General features: G+C 47.3%; 2 protein-coding genes across 2 annotated transcripts; one reads left to right on the plus strand and one right to left on the minus strand.

The window, feature by feature from the left end:
- The first annotated feature begins 6,053 nt into the window (after positions 1-6,053).
- LOC309394519 (C-type lectin mannose-binding isoform-like) lies at positions 6,054-9,961 on the plus strand. The gene is made up of 5 exons (XM_081957770.1): positions 6,054-6,121; positions 7,437-7,531; positions 8,472-8,612; positions 8,862-8,976; positions 9,750-9,961. Exons 1-5 carry the CDS (start codon positions 6,064-6,066, stop codon positions 9,815-9,817), a joined length of 477 nt encoding a protein of 158 aa, XP_081813896.1. The 5' UTR covers positions 6,054-6,063; the 3' UTR covers positions 9,818-9,961.
- A 6,435-nt stretch (positions 9,962-16,396) lies between these two features.
- Positions 16,397-23,183, minus strand: LOC309394518 (C-type lectin BML-2-like). Its single transcript, XM_081957769.1, has 6 exons — positions 23,075-23,183; positions 22,119-22,192; positions 21,398-21,492; positions 18,387-18,527; positions 17,009-17,123; positions 16,397-16,641 (listed from the first exon to the last, which is right to left on the minus strand). Exons 2-6 carry the CDS (start codon positions 22,174-22,176, stop codon positions 16,574-16,576), a joined length of 477 nt encoding a protein of 158 aa, XP_081813895.1. The 5' UTR covers positions 22,177-22,192; positions 23,075-23,183; the 3' UTR covers positions 16,397-16,573.
- Between the last annotated feature and the right edge of the window lie 2,184 nt (positions 23,184-25,367).

The raw sequence follows: 25,367 nt of genomic DNA on the forward strand, positions 1-25,367 counted from the left end.
GGGTCCCAAACGTTTCTATATCCTGCAGCCCTAGAAGGCTTCTGATATATTCTCACACCTCTTTAAAAAATAAATCGTTATTTGCATAGAATTATACATATACACAATACTTTTGAAACTTCTAAACCCAAGGTATCGCACCCCCTGAAATATCGTCTTGCACCCCCGGTTGGGAACCTCTGCCTTAATGGATGCTTTCTGTAGGTTGGATCTGATTTTGCTCCTCCTGATGGGCCAGGGGGTCAAATAAATTCTGCTTTAGCATGACTGGCCTTGTTTATTTTGGAGACCCAGGAGACGGTGGAGGTCCCAAACTCAAGACCCCTTGAGTCTTCTGCATGGCAAACCTTGGCATGAAAGGTGTTTCTTTAGAAGGCCAATTCCATTGAGACTACGATGTTTTCTGGCATGTCCACCTCATTTTAATTGGAGGGATGGTACCTGATGGGCCTCAGCACCACTTTCCTGTCATGTGTGAGTGTGGGGGAAATCTCAGAGTTTCATAATTACAATGCAAAAAGCATAATTGGATATTAAAACTCACCATCCCTGATATCGAAAGCTGTCAAATACTCGTGTCTTTCTTTGACTCTAATGAGGTCATAAGCGTTCCTGAGATCCAGCAGGGTAAATCTGTCAGCCATCTGCAATCGGTCCATCAAATCTGATCTTAGAGGCGGTTGGTAATGATCCCTTATTGTGACCTTGTTTGGAGGTCCCTGTGATTGTGGTCTGTGCAGATCAGAGCTTGTCCCTTCTGCCCCAACCTGACAGAAGCAATGAAGAGCATACTCTGACCCATATGACCTTCCCTCCCCACTGTGAGCACTTGAGAAAGGGCCCATTGTCGTTTCCCTGAAAGTGTGACTAGCTGTTAGGGTGTAACCAACAAGTTGGGTAGACAATATATTGCACAAGGCATGTTATGTATCTTTAAAAGAGGAGCTCTGCTAATTAGTAGATTACAGCATTTAAATTGCAGCTGATGTTGTTGCTCTCTCTCTCTCTCTCTTGATTGATGTATGATAACTGCTGTCTAACTGTTACTACTGTTGCTACTACTTACTGTGTGTCAGTTATTTGCTACTTGTATCCAAGTTATCTTGGTAGTATTGGACTGTTTTTTCTGTGTATGACTTTTTGGCTGTGTTTATGGATTTTGCTATATTCTTCACAAAGTAAAGTTTATTTTGTAACTTTACTATCCATTATTCAGTGTGGTTGCTTTATCTATCGCACGTTGCGTATACTTTACAGGGTTGCTCTGTTATAACCTCGACCTGGGGTTCATTGCTAGTGCTTAATCGCACCAGATCCTAACAGTAGCAAGTGGGATGATGCTCCTTTTATGCCCCGCTGGTCACCCTGCTCTCCTTCCATGGGCACCTGTCTGGGCAAACTCGAAAGCTATGCCCCGGCTTGCCACAGCTAAAGCAAAGCACTAAATCCCACCATCTTTGCCTTTGCACAGCAGCTGCTGTTCCTCTGGCTGCTCCCAGTTGCATCAGCCCTCCTTCCCCAGAGCAGCTGCGGTAGGTGTGAAGGGTGTAAGTCTTGTGTTCTAGTCCTGGACTTGCACAACCCAACCTATTCCTGGTGCAAATCCCCCAAACAGGCACGCAAAGTTGCAATACTGTCACTCCCCTGGGGTTTGTGGGATTCCAGGCCTGGCCCGTTCCCTCAGAATGTGACTGAGCAATATTTGCCTGAACTGGTCAATCAAGGCTGAGTCAATCCAATCAACCTCTGCTGACCATCATTTAGAATCAGCTGGGAAGAGGGAGCCTTCCTCTTCTGTTGCCCTGCTTAAGCTGCCAAATCTCGTAACTGCTGCCGTTGCTTGGATCGGGGCTCTGAAAAACTCTCACAGTCTCCCCTTGAAGTTCTGATAATTGTCCATGGCTGGTCATTGCCCCCTATGATTGACAGTGTCCACTTGGCCACTCCTCTGCTCACAAGAGAATCCCTGATGCCACCAGGCTTGATATTTTGGGCTTGGACAACCCGGAACTACGCCGACTACGGTCTGGCCGAAGCATAGAACACGAAACTGTCTGCTACAAGGTCCTACCTGTCAAGCACTCCTTCAGCTTCAACCACAATAATCCTGGGGAAACAATAGATACAAACTCAAGGTAAACTGCTCCAAATTCGATTGCAGAAAGTACAAATACTTCAGCAACAGAGGGGCCAACACCTGGAATTCTCTACCTGACTCTCTTGTTACATCCTCTAACTCTCACAGCTTCAACCTCAAACTGTCTACCATGGACCGCACCCCATTCCTAAGAGGTCCGTCAAGGGGGGGGCGTGCATAAGCGCACCAGCGTGCCTACCGTCCCTGTCCTACTGTCCCCATTCATTGGTACCCATTTCCTTTGTTCAGGTCCATGTTTATACTTATACATGTTATCTCGTAGAATGTTTGACAAACCAAACAAAATAAAAAATTCCTCTAACAAACTCGTCATAAAGGATACCCTTTCGTGGTTTGTAGAAAATTCTGCAGATGAAAACTGAAGAGTTTGAGCACAGACGCTTCCTCCCTCGAACGGTCTCTCAGCTGGAGCGTCTCCACTTCCCCTTCAGCTGGAGGCTCCACCGCAATTAAGCTTACTCAAAGAAACACAATTGTTCAGAGCTCTGATACAACTCTTGGGGCACTTTTGCCACACTTTGAAAGAACTTTGAAGGATTTGCCTTTTGGTGTTCGAAAATGGAGATTTTTAAATCTAGAACTAGATTTTGTGTGTGTGTGTTTGTTTGGTTGGTTTTTTGGATTTATATACAGCCCTTCTCCCAAAGGACTCAGGGCGGTGTACAACATTAAAAAACACATATTACAAAAGTTAAAAGGAAATTAGAAACAATCCAAAAAACAAACCCAATTAATATAACACTAACATTTCAAAATTAGATAAAATTAACAGGACGTCTAGTTTGCTGGAAAAGCCAACTTTTTAGGACGCGTCGGAAGGCCCGGAGGTTGGGGATTATGTGAAGCTCCGGGGGCAGCTCATTCCAGAGGGAAGGCGCTTCCACAGAGAAGGCTCTCCCCCAGGAGGTCACCAGATGACAATGGAGCGCTTTAAAGGTCATAATTAGTACCTTGAATTGCACCCCGAAAACAACCGGCAACCAGTGCAGGCCGCCTAAAAGGGGTGTAACATGGGAGCACCTAGGTACCCCCATGATAACCCGCGTGGCCGCATTCTGGACCAGCTGAAGCCTCCGGGTGCTCTTCAAGGGCAGCCCCATGTAGAGAGTGTTGCAGTAGTCCAGGCGAGAAAGGATGAGGGCATGAATGACTGTGCACAGAGCATCCCGATCCAGGAAGGGACGCAACTGACGTACCAGGCGAACCTGGTAAAAGGCCCCCGTGGTCACGGCTGTCAGGTGTTCTTCTAAACTAAGCCATGTGTCCAGGAGTATTCCCAGATTGTGGGCCTTCTCTGAGGGGGCTAAAATTTCTCCCCCTATCATCAAAGATGGAACAAGATGCACAAATCGGGATGACGGAAACCACAGCCACTCAGTCTTGGAAGGATTGAGCTTGAGCCTGTTCCTCCCCATCCAGATCAGCACAGCCTCCAGGCATCGGGACATCACGTTGAGGGCATCGTTTGGGTGGTTTGGGTAGAGATGAAAAGTTGGGTATCATCAGCATATTGATGATACCGTACCCCAAAACCACGGATGATCCCGCCCAGCGGTTTCATGTATATGTTGAACAGGAGGGGTGAGAGAACCGACCCCTGGGGCACCGCACAAGTGACACACCTCGGGGTCGATCCCTGCCCTCCAGTCAACAAGAACTGTGACCGATCCGACAGGTAGGAGGAGAACCACTCCCAACCCCCCGAGTCATCACAGTAGGATACCATGGTCGATGGTATCGAAAGCCGCCGAGAGGTCGAATAGGACCAGGACAGAGGAGCAGGCCCGCCAGAGATCATCGACCAACGCGACCAATGCCATCTCCATGCTGTACCCGGGCCTGAAACCCAACTGAAACGGATCCAGATAGACAGCTTCAGCCAGGTACTGGGGAAGCTGACGTGCTACCACACTCTCAACAACCTTTGCTACAAAGCGAAGGTTGGAGACCGGACGATAGTTGGCTAAAGAAGCTGGGTCCAGGGAAGGCTTCTTGAGGAGGGGCCTCACCACCACCTCCTTCAAGGCGGTGGGAAAGAACCCCTCTCTCAATGAAGCATTGGTAATCGTCTGGAGCCAGCCTCGTGTCACCTCCCGGGAAGCCGAAACTAACCAAGAGGGACACGGGTCCAGCACACAAGTGGCAGCACTGAGTCTCCCCATAATCCTGTCCATGCCTTCAGGGGTCACAGGGTCAAACCCATCCCAGATTGTCCCCACAAGATTCATCCCCATCGACTCACCCAAATCTACCCAATCAGAGTCCAAGCCTGTGTGTGTGTGTGAGAGAGAGAGACAGACACATGCACACACACACAGAGAGAGAGAGAGAGAGAGAGAGAGAGAGAGAGAGAGAGAGAGAGAGAGAGAGAGAGAGAGAGAGAAACAACATTTCTGACAGGTGGCTGTCTAGACCCTTCTTAAAAACCTCCAGTGATGGCGCAACCACAACCTCTAGAGGGAAGCAGTTCCACTGGTTAATTGTTCTCACTGTCAGCAAGTTTCTCCTTAATTCCAAGTTGCTTCTCTCTTTGATTAGTTTCCATCCATTGCTTCTTGTCTGGCTTTCGGATGTTTTGGAAAATAGCTTGACTCCCTCTTCTTTGGGGCTGATATTGAAAGATTGTTGTCATGTCCCCACTAGTCCTTCAGCAAAATTCCTGCAACCGTTCTTTAGAGGTTTTTCCAGGCTCTTAATCATCTTAATTGCCTCCTGCAAAGCTATTTTATACAAATCTATACATCCCATTTGCATGGGATGCAGAGTTGAGATAGGGCTAAACAGAGGAGTAGCCTCACAGACTAGGCCAGAGGCATTCCTTGCCTTGTGTAACTTGTGTTTTAGGCACAACGCATGCAGGAGGGAGCAAAACCACAGGCCCACAACTATTGCTCAAATATCACTAAACAAAGCATGTAGGACATGCCAACTGGCTGAAATGACAGCTACATTATGAAAGCTTCTGAGCAACCTATGTGGATGTGTGTCTGCGTGTGTTCTAACTGCTGTGGGGGGGTTTAAGCTATTAAGTGGACAACACATGACACCTTGATGTCCACATTTGTGAGTTTTGTGGTTTGTGGGTATAAAAGACCTGGCTGAAGGCAACATTTCAATGTCCTCCTTCTTCACAGAGTAGCACCATCCTGCTTCAATCTCCATCTTGGGGTGTTTAGTTGGGCTTCCCCACCCCAGACAAAGACCCAGAGTTGGACTGAGTCATCCTAAGGGACAGGTGAGTGCTGCTTTCCCACCTGGGGGGACCAAGGAGGGAGAAACAGCATGAGTTCACTCCTTCGTGTCTCTCCCCATCTACAGGAACCTCTTTTAAGTTGCTGCAGGTTCCAGAAGGGTCTCTGTGGGGTGGTCCCTCAGGCAGGGAGCAAGGGATCCATTGGGTGATCTCTGGAGGAGAGAGAGAGAGACCCTCGGAAGAGTCGTTCTAAGGGATCCTCCTGCTGATCACATAGCCATGCAGAATCCAGTTTGACCCACCAAGGATGTTGCAAGACCATGCTGAGAGGAGGGGGGTCCATCTGGTCTAGTGCAAAACTGTGGGCAAACGATTGAACTCTCAGCTTGATCCTGGGTTGGATGGCCTCCCCTTCCGGAGTGAGTTTTTCAATGAGCTTAGCTCCCCCTCCTTTGCGGTGGTCAGAGTGCAGTGCTGCAGGCTCCTTCTGCTGCATGCCGGCTGCCTGCAATTTGGCAGATCAAATCCCACCAGGCTCAAGGTTGACTGAGCCTCCCCTCCTTCCGAGGTGGGTCAAATGAGGACCCAGATGGTTTTGGGGCAAGAGGCTGACTCCATAAAACTGCTTAGAGAAGGCACCACAGTGAAGCTGTATATAAGACTAAGTGCTGTTGCTCTTTTTCCCCCTCTGTGCAGGAAAGGAAGGAAAACCATGGGGCAATTTTCCTTTGTGAGTCTCGGTTTGGTGGCTGTGGCCATCTCTCTAAGTGGTGAGTCCAAGGAAGGGTCTCTCTGGTGCATAGAGGCTGAAGTTCTTGCATTTGAATCCCTTTAGTACAATTAAAAGTCACAATCATGAAGACAATTAAGAGTTAAAACCTTGGCAAAATATCCATGCATTTAGCGTTGCCAGTTTAGTGCTTCCACTCCTTGCCTTGGGGTGGTCCCATCCGTGATCTCCCCTGAAGCCTCTTGAGCACTTGCAGATTCCCCCAGAACTGAACCACAGGATCCCCATATTTTGCCCCAGTCAACAGCTTGATTCTTGAAGGAATCCAATTTCTGGCTTAGCACATTTATACAATTCACTGAATGATACACCAGAGAAAGCAGAAAGATTCACACAAGGCTTGTGTCAGACCTGCAGTCATATTTTTTGTGAATCTCAGGCCTGCCACAGTTTCTATTATTCTACTATGAATTTTCTATTGTGGGAAAATGGGAGGGGGGATTATACAGAGTTAGATGATATGTAGTCATAACAAAATTCTTTCTAGAAAGCCAAGGTCATCCTTTGTCTTTGCACCTCTGCACTTGACCAGAACTGGATGGGGGGAAACTGCCAGCGTGGCAGTGGGAGATTGGACCATGGGATGGACTTGTGGGTGTGGGGGCAAGATCCTGAACTTTCAACTGGGTGGGGGAAACCGGGAAGCTTTCAGATTCAGGTTTTCCCAGAAGGGCCAACATGGCTCTCTTCATCAATTGGAACTTTGAGCAATACTTTGCCTTGGACTCTGATTTACTTTTGGATGCTATTTGGAACCCTGACAGCTTGCAGCTTTGAGAAAATTAACCAAAGCTAACCCTGAATTTCTTTGAAAGGACAGACCCTGAAGCTGAAGCTCAAATACTTTGGCCATCAAATGAGAAGAGGCTCTTTGGGAAAAACCCTGAGAAAGATGGAGAGAGGGGGACAGCAGAGGAGGAAAGGTTTAGATAATGCCATCAATGCAACGAACATGGGTTTGGGCAAAGTCTGGGGTCATGGATGACAGGGGGGTGACATGCTATTGTCCATTGGGTTGTGAAGAGTCAGGCATGACTTAGCCATTGATCAACAACAGCCAAACGTGGAAATTTGCAAATGCAGCCACTGTGTCTGTAACCCAAATCAGTTCCAGTTTATTGCCATCAAAGAGGTATTGACAGGCCAACAGGTCAAGAATGTTCTGCAGATCCAGCTGTCTCCTCCTCCTCCTCCTCCTCCTCCTCCTCCTCCTCCTCCTCCTCCTGCTCCTCCTCCTCCTCCTCCTCCTTTTCTCCTGGCCATCTCCTCATTGGGCCTTCTCTCTTCCCACATAGGAGTGAAAGGCTGTTGTTGTCCCAATGATTGGCTCTCCATGAATGGGTTTTGCTACAAGCTCAACAATGAACTCAAGACCTGGAATGACGCAGAGGTTAGAAGCGTTGTGTGTCTGTGAATTTCCTCACCCAGGCATAGGAAAAGTCTAGCTGGAGCCCTGTGCAGCTCCCACATCCACTCCGCCTGGGATGAAGTGGAAGGCCACCAGGGAAGGTGCATGAAAAGGTAGCAAAGGTCATGATTTTAGAATAATCTGAAATGCAAGTATTCTACGGGTGATATACTGGTTTAGGCTTTCATGACCAGTATCTGTGGGAAAATGTTGAACTTCAGGGTTGAGTAGACAAGAGATTTCCTGATGTCTCACTGGCAACTCTGACTGGCATCTTCAGACCTCCTTTATTCTGATGAGCATCTCAGATTTTAAACAAATGTCATGGGTTTTAAATAAGGAACTGTTCAATGGCTGCAGACTCCAGGAAAAGCATCCTTGATGGTCAACGGACTGAAGAGGGTGGCTACGATGATGCAATCAGATGCCTGCTGTTTTCTCTCATGCACAAACACACACAGACACCCACACACACGCCCACGAGACTCTGGAAAGGGTACAGAAAAGAGTAACAAAGATAATTAGGGGCCTGGTGGCTAAAATACGTAAGGAACAGTTGCAGGAGTTGAGTATGTTTAGCCTAGTAAAAATAAGAACCAGGGTTAGCAATGTTCCAATATTTGACCGGTTGCCACAGAGGAGAGGAAGTGGGTCAACTTATTCTCCAAAGCACCAGAAGGCAGGAAAGAAGCAATGGGTAGAAACGAAGCAAGGAGAGAAGCAATGTGGAACTAAGCAGACCTTTCCTGAAAATGGGGACTATGAATCAATGGAATTATTGCCTCCAGAGGTTCTGGGAGCTCCATCACTGGAGGCTTTGAAGAAGAGACTGGACAGCCTTTGCCCAGAATGCTCTCCTGCTCTGAGCAGGGGGTTCTGTTATGTTCCTTCTCCGTTGAATATCCGTTGTTGATCTTCCCAGATGTTCTGCAGGAAATTAAAGCCAGGCTGCCACCTCGCCTCCATCCGCAGCCTGGCAGAGTCAGCTGACTTGGCTGAGTACGTCTCTGACTATCTCACAAAGAAGGGAAACGTCTGGATTGGACTGAAGGATGCACAGAAGGTAGGTCCTTTCTATTGGCCAAGGAATCGCGTAGCTACTGTCCAGCTGATGTAGGAGAGGCATTCGCCAAGTTTAACCCTGGTTAGTTGTTCCAGATCCACTAAGATTGGTTAGCTAGATGGAGAAAGGGAGGGAGGGGGTGCTAGATGACCTCTCCCTTGAAACCTGCCATCTCTTCTCTCCCTCTGCCCAGGGCCCTCTATCGCCAGGGCCTCCACCTATGTTAATGTGGCGTCCCCTTCATTACAGAAGCGTGTCTGGGAGTGGACAGACAGATCCTGCACCAACTACCTTGCCTGGGGTCAAGGGGAGCCCAACAACCAGCAGAAGAATGAGTATTGCGTTGAGCTCATAGCCAAGACAGGTAAGCCAAGGTGGAGGGGAGGTGTTGAAGATGCACTTTCAACAATGAGGACTTGTTTCATCCAATATGGAACACTTACCAGTTGGCCACTGATGACCTTTGTTGACCTCCTTAGATTCTAATCTCTCACAACCCAACCCTCTATACAGGGAACACAAAATGGAATAAAGAAAAATGGAACTCGTCATTTCTTCAAAAACCCAAACTTAATTATTACAGCACCATAATTAAACAATCTTAACCTACTTTTTAAAGGCCATTATTGTAATGGCTCAAGCCTTCCGTCCTTCCGAAGTGGGTCAAACGAGGACCCAGATTGTTGGGGGCCAAGAGGCTGACTCTGGAAACAGCTTGGAGAGGGCTGGAAAGCCCTGTGAAACGGTATGGAAGTCTTAAGGGCTATTGCTATTGCTCTTCTGGGCAAGTCTAATGGAGGGACAATACACTGGTGCCCTCATCCATCATCCAGGGGCCTCCTTTGGATATTGCAGAAAAGAAAAAGGCAAAGTCTTAACAGTGAAATCAAGACTCCACCTAGGTTTTATATGCCAAAGAGATGGGCCAGAGAAGCCCTTTGATGCCCTCTTGTAGTGGAGCAGAGCTTGAGAGGAAAGGTCTGGTTGCCTTGGGCTGACTTGATGGCTAGGTGAAGTTCTCCACCTGTGGTGTCTTCATGCTCCCTCCCCTTGCAAATGGGGGAGGGGGAGCCACTGCAATACTCCTCAGGGACTCTGAGGGAGTCCCTACTCACTACTTTCTCTTTTTCTGCCCAGGTTATATGTCCTGGAACGATCATCCTTGCGACGTCTTGCGTGCTTTCATCTGCCAGTGCAAATACTAGGGCCAGTTGCTCCCTCCCTGCTCCAGGGTGAGGGAAACACCCGGAGAAGTCTGGAAAAGCAACGAAGCCTTGCCGAAATCTCTCTTCTCCACCCCCTTCTTTGCTTTCTGTAGCTTGGATCTGATTTTGCTCTTTCTGGTGGGCCAGGAGGTCAAATAAATTCTCTCTTGCATCACTGGCCTTGATCATTTTGGATTCCTGAACTCAAAACTTTTTCACGGCAAGCCTTGGCATTAAAGGGGGACAGAGGAGGCTTTTCTTCAGAAAGACCATCCATTGAGGCTTTGAGGCTTTCTTGCATGTCCACCTCATTTTAATTGGAGGGTTGAGAATCTGAGAGGCTTCAGCATCATTTTCCACCCCAACCCCCAAAGCCAGTTTAGATGTGAAACTGGGTTGATGTTCTCCCTTGGGTGACCCTGCAGGGAAAGCATTCACTCCCAACATCCTTTGCTCATCTGTCAGGGTTCCAAGCAATATACCTCCCCTCCCCTCCCAGGAGTCTCCATGTGTTCTGCTTTGGGTGGGAGGAAAGTGCAGGGCCTGCGTGGAGGCTCTGGGAGGGTGAAAAGGGGGCCTACTGGAAGTACCAGAAATCCCAAAATGGGCCTCTGGGGGGCTTCGTTTTCACCTCTGGAGCCTGGGGAGGGTGAAAACATCATGGTGCAGGAAGACAACTAGGCCATGTCCCCATGGCTGTGCCCACCCTGCATCTGGGCAGAGAACCGGTTGTTAAAATGTTTTAAACCCACCCCTGGATAGATAGATAGATAGATAGATAGATAGATAGATAGATAGATAGGTAGGTAGGTAGGTAGGTAGGTAGGTAGGTAGGTAGGTAGATAGATAGATAGAGTGATAGAGTGATAGATTGACAGATATATGATAGATAAAAGAAGATAGAAAGATAGATAGATGATAGATGATAGATAGACAGATAGATAGATAGATAGATAGATAGATAGATAGATAGATAGATATAGATAAAAGAAGATAGATAGATAGAAGATTATAGATAAAAGAAGATAGATGATAGATAGATAGATAAAAAGATAGATAGATAGATAGATAGATAGATAGATAGATAGATAGATAGATAGATAGATAGATAGATAGATAATTTGCCCCTTGCCAACTTTTATAATACAATACAATACAACAGCAGAGTTGGAAGGGACCTTGGAGGTCTTCTAGTCCAACCCCCTGTCTAGGCAGGAAACCCTATACCGTTTCAGACAAATAGCTATCCAACATCTTCTTAAAGACTTCCAGTGTTGGGGCATTCACAACATCTGGAGGCAACTTCTGTTCCTCTGATTAATTGTTCTGTCAGGAAATTCCTCCTCAGTTCTAAGTTGCTTCTCTCCTTGATTAGTTTCCATCCATTGCTTCTTGTTCTACCCTCAGGTGCTTTGGAGAATAGTTTGACTCCCTCTTCTTTGTGGCAACCTCTGAGATATTGGAACAATGCTATCATGTCTCCCCTAGTCCTTCTTTCTCTTAAGCTAAACATACCCAGTTCCTGCAACCGTTCTTCATATGTTTTAGTCTCCAGTCCCCTAATCCTCTTTGTTGCTCTTGTCTTCCCTCTTTCTAGAGTCTCCACATCTTTTTTACATCGTGGCGACCAGAACTGAATGAAGTATTCCAAGTGTGGCCTTACCAAGGCATTATAAAGCGGCATCAATACTTCACGTGATCTTGATTCTATCCCTCTGTTGATGCAGCCTAGGACTGCATTGGCTTTTTTGGCAGCTGCTGCACACTGCTGGCTCATATTTAAATGGTTGTCCACTAGGACTCCAAGATCCCTTTCACAGTTACTACTACTGAGCAAGGTACCACCTATACTGTACCTGTGCATTCCATTTTTGTTGCCTAAATGTAGAACCTTACTCTTTTCACCATTGAACTTCATTTTATTAGATAGTGCCCAATGTTCAAGTTTGTCAAGATCCTTCTGTATCTTAAGCCTATCTTCTGGAGTGTTGGCTATTCCTGCCAGCTTGGTGTCATCTGCAAATTTGATGAGTTCCCCATTTATTCCCTCATCCAAAGAATTGATGAAGATGTTGAAGAGTACTGGGCCTAAAACAGAGCCTTGGGGTACTCCACTGCATACTTCCCTCCATGTAGATGCAGTTCCATTGAGGACTACATGTTGAGTGCGGTTGGTCAGCCAGTTACAAATCCATCTGGTGGTAATGCTGTCCAACCCACATTCTTCTACTTTATCTAGTAGTAGGTTATGGTCTACCTTATCAAAAGCCTTACTGAAGTCCAAGTAAAATATATTGACGGCATTCCTCTGGTCCACTAATTTTGTCACATTATCAAAGAATGCAATAAGATTAGTCTGGCATGATCTGTTTTTGACAAATCCGTGTTGGCTTTTGGCTATTACTTTGTTTGCTTCTAGGTGTTCACAAATTCGTTGCTTGATTATTTTTTCCAGAATCTTTCCTGGTATTGAGGTCAGGATGAAAGGTCTGTGGTTTCCTGGATCTAATTTTTTCCCTTTTTTGAAGATGGGAACCACATCAGCTCTTTTCCAGTCCTCTGATAGTTCCCCGGTGTTCCAGGATCTCTGAAAGATATAATTCAGTGGTTCTGAGATCTCGTCTGCTAGTTCCTTCAGAACCCTGGGGTGTAATCCATCCGGTCCTGGTGATTTGAACTCGTCTAGGGTAGACAGGTGCTCACTTACCATTTTCTTCCCTATTTCAATTTGTGTTCCTAATCTGAGTTTTGTGGTGCTGCTTTTGATAGGTTGGACTGTTTTATCCCTTTGTGTAAAGACAGATGCAAAACATGAGTTAAATAGTTCTGCTTTCTCCCTGTTGCTTGTCATCTTCTTGCCGCTTTATCCTAGCAATGGACCAATTGTTTCCTTAACTTTTTTCCTGTTTTTAACATGTTGGAAGAAGCTTTTTTTGTTAATTTTTACTTTTGTGGCAAGCCTTTCTTCATTGTGAGCCTTAGCTTTCCTCACTTCATCTTTACAGGCTCAGGCTATTTGCTGATATTCTGCCTTAGTTATGTCCCCCTCCTTCCACTTTTTATACTTATCTTTTTTGTCTTTCAGTTTGTCGGATTGTTCTTTATGCAGCCATGCTGGTTTCTTTTGGGAGCTGTTATTTTTCTTCTTCATTGGTATTGTGCTACACTGGGCTTTTGTAATCTCATTTTTCAAAATTTCCCAAGCTTCTTGAGTTGTTTTCCCCTTGAGGATTCTCATCCATGGAATTTTTCCCAAGCTCTCTCTAAGTTTATTGAAATTAGCTTTCTTAAAGTCCAAGACTCTAGTTTGACTTTGTTCTACTACTTGTGTTTGGATAATGTTGAATTCCAATATTGCATGGTCACTTGCCCCCAGGGTTCCTGTGGCTTCAACACCTTCTATCATTTCCTCTCTGTTAGTGAGAATTAAGTCCAATATGGTTGATCCCCTTGTTCCCTTCTCTGCCTTTTGGAAAACAAAGTTGTCTGCTAGGTTTGTTAGGAATCTGTTGGATCTTCCACTTGGTGCAGAGTTTGTTTCCCAGTTGATGTCAGGGTAGTTAAAATCTCCCATTACTATTGTGGTGTGCTTCCTACATACCTAATTACCTAATTTAATAATTTTAATTGCTTAATTTTATAGTTATTTATATGATGTATTTCCGATATGGACTGTACACCGCCCCGAGTCCCTTTCGGGAGAGGGGGCGGTCTATAAGCGCTCAGTAAATAAATAAAATAAATAAATACCTCAGTTAGCTGACTAGCAAAAAGTTCATCTACTTCCTCTGCTTGGTTGGGTGGCCTGTAGTATAGACCTATGGCAATGTCATTTCCCCCACAACCTTTAATATTGACCCAAATGCATTCAAGATAGTTCTCATCATTGTTGTGTTCTATTTCTGTAGAGGCGTAGTTATTTCTTATATATAGTGTAACTCCACCTCCTCTTTTATTTGGTCTATTTCTTTTAAATAATTTAAATCCTTCTAGCTGTATGTTCCATTTGTCGGTTTCATCCCACCAAGTTTCTGTAATGGCAATAATATCGTATCTGCCCTCTTTTACTTGAATTTCTAATTCGCCCTGTTTATTCCTCATACTCTGTGCATTGGTGTATAGACATTTGAGTCCATTTTGATTGACCTTGTGTTTACTGTCTACATAACCTGTGTTATGCCTGACTGCCCCTATTTTCTTGCCACTTGTGTGATTCATGCACATGGTATGGCAATCACTATTAAATGCTTGGTTTTGCTTGACAGCAGGAGTCATAATCTTACCCACACACACATCTATGTTACATGCACTTATAACCCTATGAATTTTAGTTTGCTGGGGACAGAGATGTTCTGTATCTATTAATTCTCTGTCCCCGCTCTTCAGTTTAAATGTTTATCAAGAAAATCTGTGAATTTAATGCCAAGTAACTCAGTCCCTTTCTTGGATGGGTGCAACCCATCTCTTTTGTACAGTTTTTCATTGGACCAGCTACAGGCATCATGACTAATAAAATCAAAGCCTTCCCTTTTACACCACTCCTTTAGCCAAACATTAAACTCTGCTACACGCTGGCCCTTCCCTTTTTGTTCCTTATATACAGGTAGAACCTCTGAAAAGATAAGCCTACAACCTATACTATTAAGTTCATACCCCAAGTTCTGGAAATCATTCTGCACAGAAAGTACATCTTTCTGGGATAGATCATTAGTGCCAAGATGTATAATAGCATCAACGTCACAGTCCTTACTTGCATTCTTGACTATCTTAAGAATACGCCTCTTGTCGCTGCTGGCAGTAGCACCTGGCAGACACCTGACCTCTTTTAAAACCTCCATATCCTCTCCTAAATTTACATCCCTTATGATTGAATCACCAACCAGAAGGTGACTTCTCTTTTTACATACCTTGATCTTCTTCTGCGACTGATGTGTGATACCTGATTCCCCTTTTCGCATTTCCGAAGAAAGTTCTTCATTTTGGACCATGATCCCCTGCTTATTTGAGTCATCATTATCACAACTACCTTGACCTATCTCTTTAGTGTCCCCATTAAGGTCAGCAAGGGCACTATATCTGTTTTGCTGGGTCACAGCAAAAGCTTTGTGTTTATGGTTCACAGCTCTCAACCTGCCAGATCCCACGGTTGCCCAGACTGCTCTTCTCCTGCAAGATCTTTGTGGCAGAGGGGGCTGATAGTATGGCATCGCCATAGAGTGGAATGGCTGAAGTAGACATCTAGTTTCTGCTTGGAGAGCCCAGATTACAGATTCTAGATAGGTAATCTGTCTATGTAGACTAGTAATTTGTTTACAAAGGGGACAGTATCCAAATTTGAAAAGAGTACTGCGAAAGACAGGTGCAAAAAAGCTATTACATTGAACTAAGCCAGTCATTTTGAAATAAAATAAAATCACAATCTCAAGCACACTAATCCAGAATGTATTATTGATATTTTGGTTTATAGATATATGGTTCCCCCACCTCAGTCTCTTTGTCTCTGTGACTCACCCCCTTCTATCCAGCAGCTCCAATCCCAGCTTCAGGAAGGTTAAAAAAATATATAATCTAGCTCTATCTATCATCTCTCTCTCTCTCTCTCTCTCTCTCTCTCTCTCTCTCTCTCTCTCTCTCTCTCTATCTATCTATCTATCTATCTATCTATCTATCTATCTATCTATCCTCTAACTATATCCAATCTCAGTTGTTCTGGAACAGCTCACCAGGGTTAAATTTGATGTTTGGTTAGGTGACAATCAGGAGATCAGGAGAAAAAATGCCCCAGAAGAAAACTACTTGGAGGTGTCCAGACAGTCGACACTGAGTGATCTCAGGAAGAGAAATAGGGTGAAAGTCAATGAGTCTTACAAGAAGAAGGGGGCAGTTACTCCCCTATGCTTTGCTCGAAAGAATTAGCACTCCCAGAAAGAAATTATGACGTTGCTAACAAGGCATTGTTAGCTGTAGAAGTAGCTTTTTAGCAACAGCAAAATGAGTTGTAAGATGCCTCTTTCTCAGTAGAGGTTTTTGCAGAGCACAACATTTGGAGATATTGCAGAAAACCCAACTGCTTTCCACAAGGCAAGTGAGATAAAGCCCGTTTTACTTTGACTTTTTATTACCTATGTGTCTGGGTTGTGCAATTTGTTGCTGAATGCGCTATTTTGCAAGCTTGAGTATTTTCAGGCACAACAGATGTTTTCATCAACCCAAATGTACATATTTCTGCTAGTATACTTATTGTGCAATTTCGAAAGAGTGCGGTGTTGTTGGCCACTTTTTGTTTGGTTACCAGGCGTTGTTGTTTTGTGATTCTATTGTGTGCATACTAGATTTGCCCACAGAGTGGGAAACTCTGAGATTTCCCCCACACTGACACTCTACAGGAAAGTGGTGCTGAGGCCACCAGGTACCCAGACCTCCAATTAAAATGAGGTGGACATGCCAGAAAACATCGTAGTCTCAATGGAATTGGCCTTCTAAAGAAACAGATGCCAAAGTTTGCCATGCAGAAGACTCAAGGGGTCTTGAGTTTGGGACCTCCACCATCTCCTGGGTCTCCAAAATAAACAAGGCCAGTCATGCTAAAGCAGAATTTATTTGACCTTCTGCCCCATCAGGAGGAGTAAAATCAGAAGCTCCAGAAAACACCAAGAAGCAAAGGGGTGCAGAGCGGAGATTTTTGGCAGAGCTCTGCTTCTCCAGAGTTCATCAGGTGCTTCGCTCACTCTGGCGCAAGAAAAGGAGTGATTTGCACTAGTATTTGCACTGGCAGATGAAAGGATGCAAGGCATTGCAGGACTGATCTCTCCATTTGAGGTATCCTGGACAACAAAACAGAAAGTTTCATTTTCAGTTTGGGCCAACCTTCCAATCTGTTTGCCCCACACACTCAACAGATCCTCCCAATGGCAAGTGTGTTGGGAGTGAACTCTTATGCTTTGTTTCCCAGGTTTTAAGGCAAACAGGGTTGGCCACTGGGGGTATCCAAGGGTTTCCCTTAGCAAGGGTCTTTTGAGGGTTTTCTTCTTGTGTCCCCTTGGCTCTATAGAGGGTCAGGCTGTGAGAGCTTAGAAACCAAGGGATCAATAAAGAACATCAGTTGTCAAGGGGGGAGCATTCCAAGATGGATCAAATGTGCCTCTTTGTTGGGAGCACACCCTCAGTTGCATCCCCACCATCTTGCCATACCTGCTGGGGCCCAGAGGTGGACACAGAACTCATCCTTATATTTGTTGTCGGGCTCTCCTGAATCCCAGGAGAAGTAGTCAATGGAAGATCTGTCTGACCACTCCCAGATGCGTTTCTGGAATGACAGGGAAGCCACATTAGGCAATGGAGAACGGGGAACTCTCTACATGACCCAGGAGCAGAGATGAATCAATCTCCCCCTCTCTCTCCCCCCTCCTCTTCCTCTCTCTCTCTCTCTCTCTCTCTCTCTTTCTTTCTTACTCTCTCTATCTCTCTTTTTATCTATCTATCTATCTATCTATCTATCTATCTATCTATTTATCTTCTAACTATATTCAATCTCATTGATCTGGAACAGCTCACCAGGGTTAAATTTGGATGTTTGGATAGGTGACAATCAGGAGATCCAGAGAAAAGATGCCCCAGAAGAAAACTACCCGGAGGTGTCCAGACAGTCAACACTGATTTGTCTCAGGAATAGGATCAAAGTCAACGGGTCCTTGGGTGGGAGACCACCTGCAGAATCCCAGAGCTGTAGGGAAGACTGAAAAGTATTGTGGAAGTTTGTAGGGGGTTACCTACTTCTGTGTTATTTCTATTCTTAAAGTCACCAGGAACTGATCTCAGTTCCAGGGAAACTTCTCTTCTTTGTAGATCATCAAGCATTTTACAGGCATTGAAAATGCAACTGAGCACAAGATGAAATCCTGCCGGTAACAGAAATGAGCCATTTCTGCATAAAATAAAATAAAATAAAATGGGGGGAGGGAAGAAGAGCCCTCCCAGGCCAGGCCAGGCGGTCCTTGGCCCATCAGAGTTTCAAGAAGAATCAGAGGCCTTTGATGCTCTGAAAAGAGAAAGGGAGACTGATGGAGGCCCTGAGTGCGGAGAATGCTTTCATCCCAAGATGAATTTGGGATGAAATGCCTCCCTTTGGGATTTCAAAGGCAGCAGCCGGTTCCTCAACTGGGCAGGAAGGGTTGGGGAGGGGGCAGGAGAAAGAGTCTTGTGGTTTCTCAATGGCTTTGTCCAGTGGTGAAATTCAAAACATTTTGCTACCAGTACTACGGGCGTGGCTTGGTGGGCATGGCAGGGGAAGGTTACTGTAAAATCCCCATTCCCTCCTGATCAGCTGGCACTCGGGAGGCAGAGAATAGATGGGGGCGGGGCCAGCCAGAGGTGGCATTTGCCGGTTCTCCGAACTACTCAAAATTTCTGCTTCTGGTTCCCCAGAACTGGTCAGAAGCTGCTGGATTTCACCCCTAGCTTTGTCCAAGGCAAGAGCTTTTAGCAGAGGGATCCTGGCCTCCCTTTGAAAATCCCCTTAGGAACAATAACGAATGAATGGAAACAATATCACCAAGAGAAAAGGACCTACTTTCTGTGGATCATTCAGTCCAATCCAGATCTGGCCCGGAAGTGTGAGATAGTCAGTGATGTACTCGGCCAAGTCAGCTGAGTCAGCCATGCTATGGAGGGAGGCGAGGTGGCAGCCTGGCTTCAATTTCCTGCAGAACATCTGGGGGGGGGAGAGAGAGCAACCACAAGGAAGGACATTTATTCAGCAGGGAAGAAACAGGTGTGTTTGCGTGTTTGTACTGTGCAAATGAGACAAGAGCAGGGATCCGATTGCATAGTCCTACCCACGATCTTGAACCCCACAGATTTCCTCACTGGGGTCTGCAGCTCTTGACCACTTTCTGGCTTAAATTCCCACTTCATTTATTGCAATCTGAGATGCCCTCCAGAGGCAAAGCAGTCTCAAGATGCCAGCCTCTCTTCTCTTTTATTACATGGAGAAATATCTTCTGTGCAAGATGGTCACTCAACCCTAACGCTCAACAGGGAATAAGGACTAAGAGAGTTGGACGGGGTCTTGGAGGTCTTCTAGCCTGCTCAAGCAGGGAACCCTATACGATTTCAGACCAATGGCTCTCCAGGCTCTTCTTGAAAGCCTCCAGTGAAGGAGAACCTAGGACCTCTGGAGGGGAGCCGTTCTATTCCACGGATCATTTCTTCTCAGTGTCAGGAGATTTTTCCTTATTTCTGGGTTGGTTCTCTTGATTTGTTTCCATCAATTGCTTTTTTGTGTGCCTTTGGGTGCTTTGGAGAATAGTTTCTCTCTCTCTCTCTCTCTCTCTCTCTCACACACACACACACACACACACACCAGGGGTGGGTTTAATTTTTTTTTACTTCTGGTTCTGTTGGTGTGACTAGGTGGGGGGGGGCATGTGACTGAGTGGGCGTGGCCAACCTGACTCACGCACACTCAGTCACATGACCCCACCACCACCAAGCCACTGTGACTCTGCAAGCAGGATGGACGGGAGGGAAGAAAGTTCACCCTATTCCTGGCTCAGGACAAGGGGGGGAGGAGGAACTGGCTGAAACCCCCCCAAAAACCCCAGGTCTGTGCATGCAATCCGGTGTTGAGTCCCATTGTGGGGCTCGCCATACCTGGGGGTGGAGGTGGTGAAGGGAGAGGCATGAGGGGTCCGTCTTGCTGGATGGATGGCTCCCCGGTGCCCACACCAGCCGATCCTCAGCTTTTCACCAGGGGAGGCACAAACCACAGCAGCGGTGTGCTCGGGAGCAGATGCTCCTCGGCTGTGGAGTCTGGAACGTGGCCAAGGGATGGCCGATCATCAGGGCCATGCCGGCGAGCAAAGTGAGAGCTTGCAGACACAGACAATGCTTCTCTACCGACATGCTGAGGCTTCCCAGATCCTGCTGGACTTTACTGACTTTTCTGACTCACAGGCGAATGCCAGCTGACCAGCGGCCTAGGTCGCCCAGCCAGGGGCACAGCCTAAGCCCAGGCCATCAAATGTGCTGGGAGGCAGCAGGTCCCAGAGCTGACTTTGCAGGTGTTTGGTGTGTTTACGTTCCCTCTCTTCCCTGTTGCTCCGGCCACTTCAAGAGAGGTCAAGACGGGAGGTTTCACCAACTGTGTCTCCTGTGCTTTCTCCCTGGTTTGGTCTGGGACAGTTTTGACATCCGGGCTCTGTGGTTTCCCACTGCCCCTGCCACGCTTGGGGGGGGGTGTTTGGAGGTTGCAGCTGGTTCTCCCCCCCCCCTAGACTTTCCTCCGTCCCTCCTGCCTGCTTGCACAGTCCAGGGCCTCCGCCTGCATTTTTTCCTATCTCCTGCCCTTCCCTTCTCATTGTTCTCTCCCCTCCCCCACTCGCCCACCGGATTTATAAACACAGAAGTGGCCTCTGGGCTGCAAAGTTGGATGCTTCAATTCCTTCTAGGAAACTTATGGTTTTTCCTGACTCTGCGCTCCACACCCCACACGGGCCCTGCTTGGCTGGGCACCTCCCATCACCACTGCTCATCTTACCCATTGCAGGAATCTGATGAAGCCGAGCGGCTCCTTGGCTGGCCCCAGATCCAAACTAAACCCGGACATTTCCAGTGGGGAGTGAGTGAAGCGCAAGGGAGGCGTCTCTTCTGGTTTCTCACTCTGGGAATTGGGATGCCGCCCTCTCCTACCTCCTCTGCCCCCTCCAGCATGCTGCATCTGTCCCTGCTGTGGATGCAACGGCAGCAGCTTCGGGAGATGCTGGCCAGGGGGAGGGGGAGCTAGGCTAGTGGAAACGCTTACGGGTGTAGGCAGGAGGCGGCAGTTCTGTGGATGCACATGGCGAAGGTGAGGCAGGGCGCGCATCGGAGCGGGATGGTTCAGGGGCGTGGCCAAACAACTGTCACTACCGGTTCGGCAACCCATGCCCAATTATCATTACTGGTTCTGCCGAATGGGGAGCAACCCACCTCTTACACACACACATACACACACACACTTGAGACACGGTGACGCAGTGGTTAGAGTGCAGTCATGCAGGCTACTTCTGCTGACTGCCGGCTGCCTGCAATTTGGCAGTTCAAATCTCACCAGGCTCGAGGTTGACTCAGCCTTCCATCCTTCTGAGATGGATACAAGGAGGACCCAGATTGTTGGGGGCGATATGCTGACTCTGTAAACCGCTTAGAGAGGGCTGTGAAAGCCCTGTGAAGCAGTATATATGGTAAGCCTAAGGCCTATTGCTATTCCTATCCCTCTTCTTTGCAGCAGCCTCTTAGATATTGGAAGGCTGCTATCATGTCTTGCGTTGTCCCTCTTCTCATCATGCCCAATTCCTGCAACCGTTCTTCGTATGTTTTAGCCTCCAGCCCCTTACTCTGCCCAACAGATACTGGCCAGACCATAATACAGCCCGTAGAATACGTGCATTTCAGACCGTCCTAAAATCATGACCTTTGCTCCCTTTTCATGCACCCATCCTAGTGGCCCTCCACTTCAGCCCAGCCAAAGGGGACTTGGAGGGTCTTCCAGGCTCCGCCTAGACTTTTTCTCCCTTGGCCCAAGATAAAAGCACTTCTAACCTCTGCATCCAACCAGGTACTTAGTTTACTGATGACCTTATAGCAATGCCCGTTCCTGGGGAGCATATCGACAGGACACTGATAACCTTCGGCTCCTGTAGGGGAAGAGAGGAAGCCAATGAGAAGATGGCCAGGAGAAGAGAAGGAGGAGGAGACAGCTCGGTCTGCAGAACATGCCCAACCTCCTGAGGTACCAACATCTTTGAAACTGACTTGGCCTCGGACAGAGTGGCTGCATTTGCAATTTTTGTGGGACTGCCCACCACTGCCCACCGCCCAGGAGGGGTCCTTCTGAAGAAGCCCCTCCCCCCATTGGATGCTCAGCTCTCAGGTCCCTGGAAAAGGGTCTCAGCTCTTGTGTGGGTCCCAGGGACAGGGATCCTAGCCCCACTCGGCTTTTATTTCTTTCAATTTTATTTATCCATGTAATAAATTTATGTCCTGTCGAAGCAGCTTTTTAGTGGAGAAAAGGACAGATCTTTCGCCAAACCTTTAACTGTTCATGAATGATTCTGAATTTCGATTGTATTTTGTTTTGCATGGTTGCAAACGGCCCTGCGTTTTGGGGCAAAGAGAGAAGGAGGGATCTAAATGGCACAATAAACCAAACAGGAAGAAAAGCAACTTCAGGGAGAGGATGCTGGGTAGGTCAAATGAGGAAGGGGATGAGATGCAAGAGCTTTGAGCTCTCTCTGACCCCAGAGACCCTCCTCAAATTTACCTCTTAGGGAGAAGGCCACAACCAGCAAGCTGAAGGTCAAAAAGATGAATCGCCCCATGGTCTTCCTTCCTTCCCTGCAAAGAGAAGAGTAAAAGGGCGGGGGGAGGAAGGAAGGAGGAGGAGGAGGAGGAAGAAGGAGAAGGAGAAGGAGGATGAGGAGGAGAGGAAGAAAGAGGAAGAAGGAGAAGGAGAAGACGAAAAAGAAGAGGAAAAAGAAGAGGAAAAAGGAGGAGGAAGAGGAAGAAGGAGGAGGAGTTGGAGAGGAGGAAGAAGGAGGAGGAAGAGGAAGGAGGCGGAGGAAGAAGAAGGGAAAGGAGGAGAAGAAGAGGAAGAAAGAGGATGAGGAAGAAGGAGAATGAGGAAGAGAAGAAGAAGAGAAAGAAGGAGGAGGAAGAGGGAGGAGGAGGAGGAGGAGGAGGAGGAGGAGGAGGAGGAGGAGGAAGGAGGAGAAGGAAGAGAGGAAGAAAAAGAAGGAGGAGGAGGAGGAGGAGGAGGAGGAGGAGGAGGAGGAGGAGGAGGTGGTGGAGAAAAAAACACGGTCTTTGGGAGGGACCTCTCAGGAAAGGAGGCTCCACCTCCACTAGTGACCAAGCTGAGAGTCCCATATTTTGTTTGGCAGTTTTATACCTGCCCAGCTGGTGCCAATTTCTGCCTCCTTGGCCCTGCAACAGCCTTGGTGGGCCACCCTGGATTCTGCATTGCTGTGTAATGGGAAGTGTGACCTTCCTTAGAAAGGATCTCCTGTGGGTGTCTCTCTCTCTCTCTCTCTCTTTCCCATGTAGATCCCCAATAGATCTCTTCTTGCCTGAGGGACCCTCCCGCAGACCCCCTGCTGCAAACAGGACATCCCCCGAAGACCCCTGCAAGAGGTCCTTTCAGGTGGAGAAAGACGCAGGGGCGATCTGCTGCAGGGGCCTCACCTGTCAGGTGCCCACAGGTGGGAGAGCCCCACTCACCTGTCCCTTTGCCTCCACAGGTAGCAAGTCTGCTCGGTGGCAACTCCAGGCTTCCCTCCAGCAAAGGGGACGGAGGCCTTTATAGGCAAGGCCGGGGGTGGATCTATTGGAGAGGAGGGTGGAGGGAAAAGGAAATACTCTTCTTGAGAAAGGCGTGTTGGTCTAACAAGCAGAATTTAGCTTCTTTTCCATTCTTTCCAGGGAAAGGCTAAGTACCCCCTTGAATCCCTATGTAAGCATCAGGTTCATTTGTTCTATGTATTTATTCAAATCACGAGCACCTCTTCCCATATTACATTGAACTCTGGCTGGCAACAATAATGACAACATCAATTATAAAACAATATCACACACATTAAAAACCCGGCATCAGATGGAAGTTTCCTCAAACCTCCTTAAATCCTCCAGTTCCAAGCTGGGAGAAAGATACTGGAAACAGGAGGGCTGATTTGAAAGATGCAGAACAAGAAGATGTATTATATCGGCTGTTGTCAGATTCCCGTGGGGCAAGGTAAGGGTTACACAGGGGTCATAGCTGGCTCTACAGGGTTAAGACAAATCCTAGGTGTTTGTCTGAGCTGAGTTTGGTTGAAGTTTGGACGGCTCTGAGTTGATGCAATGAAGGGGGCTCCTGTTCTGAAGGGGCATTGGGCAATTCCTATTGTGGCTTTCATCCTGTTTTGGCTCTTGGGTGGGGGCATTTGCTTATGAATAGAGCTATCTAGATACTTTCTTTCTTTCAATAAGCTCTTTATCTCTTAAGTGCTGACATCTGCTGTGGGCTATTAAGGAAAGTGAGGTTTGCTTTCTGCCTCTAAAAAAACATGTCTCTCAATTTCTCCCTTTGGGAAATATAATAATCCGCCTTTTTTAATATTCCTCAAAATATTTCACTCTTCTAGGATGAATGGCTTCCTAGAAGAGGCTTCCCGTAAAAGAGTCTGTGGACTGTTGGACAAATACCAGCTTAAAAGCAGCTAATGAGGTGGCTGTAGCGATCTCTCTTCTTATCTCTCCCGGATATTTACTTTTGTTTTCCTTACTCTGTTTGTTGAAGGGGCAATTCTTTATTGTTCCTGAGAAGCAGAAGTTTATTGACATATTTGGTGTGCAAATAAAATTAAGGGCAAAGACAAACATAGATTAAACCAGGGACGTGCGGTCAGGGGAGGCAGGGGAGGCAGAGCCTCGCCTCTCATCATGAAATAATAATATATAATAATAATATCCACAAGGGAGTTTCATATATATAAGAGGAAGAGGAGGGAGGAGGAGGAGCGCACATGGGGCAGTGCCAGCTGGGCAACCGGTGGAGGCAGGAGGGTTCTCGGAAGCACCAATAACCTTCCTGCCTCCGCTGTACTTTGCGCGCTCCTCGCGACTGCAATAGACATCCAGAAGTGGCAGGGGCTTGATGATGTTGCCGCAGCTGCCATGCACGGACGGACGGAAGTAGCCAGAGTGGCGCCGAGGCAGTCCGGCGGACGAGCGACCGCTCGCTCTTTTGTCCGCCCGGACCCCTTGGCGCCACTCTAGTTACTTCCGTCCGGCCGCGCCCAGCAGCGACATCGGCGACGTCATCAAGACGAAGTGGTGTGGAGGCGAAGTGCTTTTCAGTGCTTTTCTGTGCGTCTGGCGTTTAGGTAGATAGCCGGATGTCCTAAACGCCAGATGCACAGAAAAGCAGCTGCTGTTGGGGATCGTGGAGCGCGAGCCGGCGGAGTGTGCTCAGGAAGGCAGGGAATGGGATCACGTGTGCTGGAGGCTGAGGCAGCCTCAGCCTCCAGCACATGTGGTCCCATTCCCTGCCTTTCTGATGACGTCACAAGCCTCACCAGCTGTAAACCTCACCGCACGTCACTGGATTAAACATACCAAAACTGTCTGCAAACATTCACTCTGATTAAGTATGGGAAAAACCACAATTTCCCTCCATCTTCTATCAAGTATTTATTCAGTTGCATCTGAATGAAATCAATACAATTGTTGTGTAAAGTACACATTGCTTTCAAAAAGAGACCGACAGCCATTTGTCTGAAATGGCCTAGGGCCGTGATGGCGAACCTATGGCAAGCGTGGCAGAAGTCCCCTCTCTGATGGCCCATGAGCCATCACCCCAGTTCAGCTCCTCTGCGCATCAGCCCACCCCTCCCGTCGGCCAGGTGGCCTTCAGGTTTCAGCCGTAAATGCGCGGGGGCGGGTGGGGGGTGCATGCGCCTATGCAGGGTGGCTGGCTGTAGATCTCTCTTCTTATCTCTCCCGGATCTTTAGTTTGGCTTTCCTTATTCTGTTG

This window comes from Natrix helvetica (assembly GCF_964273705.1).
Source record: "Natrix helvetica genome assembly, chromosome: 6".
NCBI lineage: Eukaryota > Metazoa > Chordata > Lepidosauria > Squamata > Natricidae > Natrix > Natrix helvetica.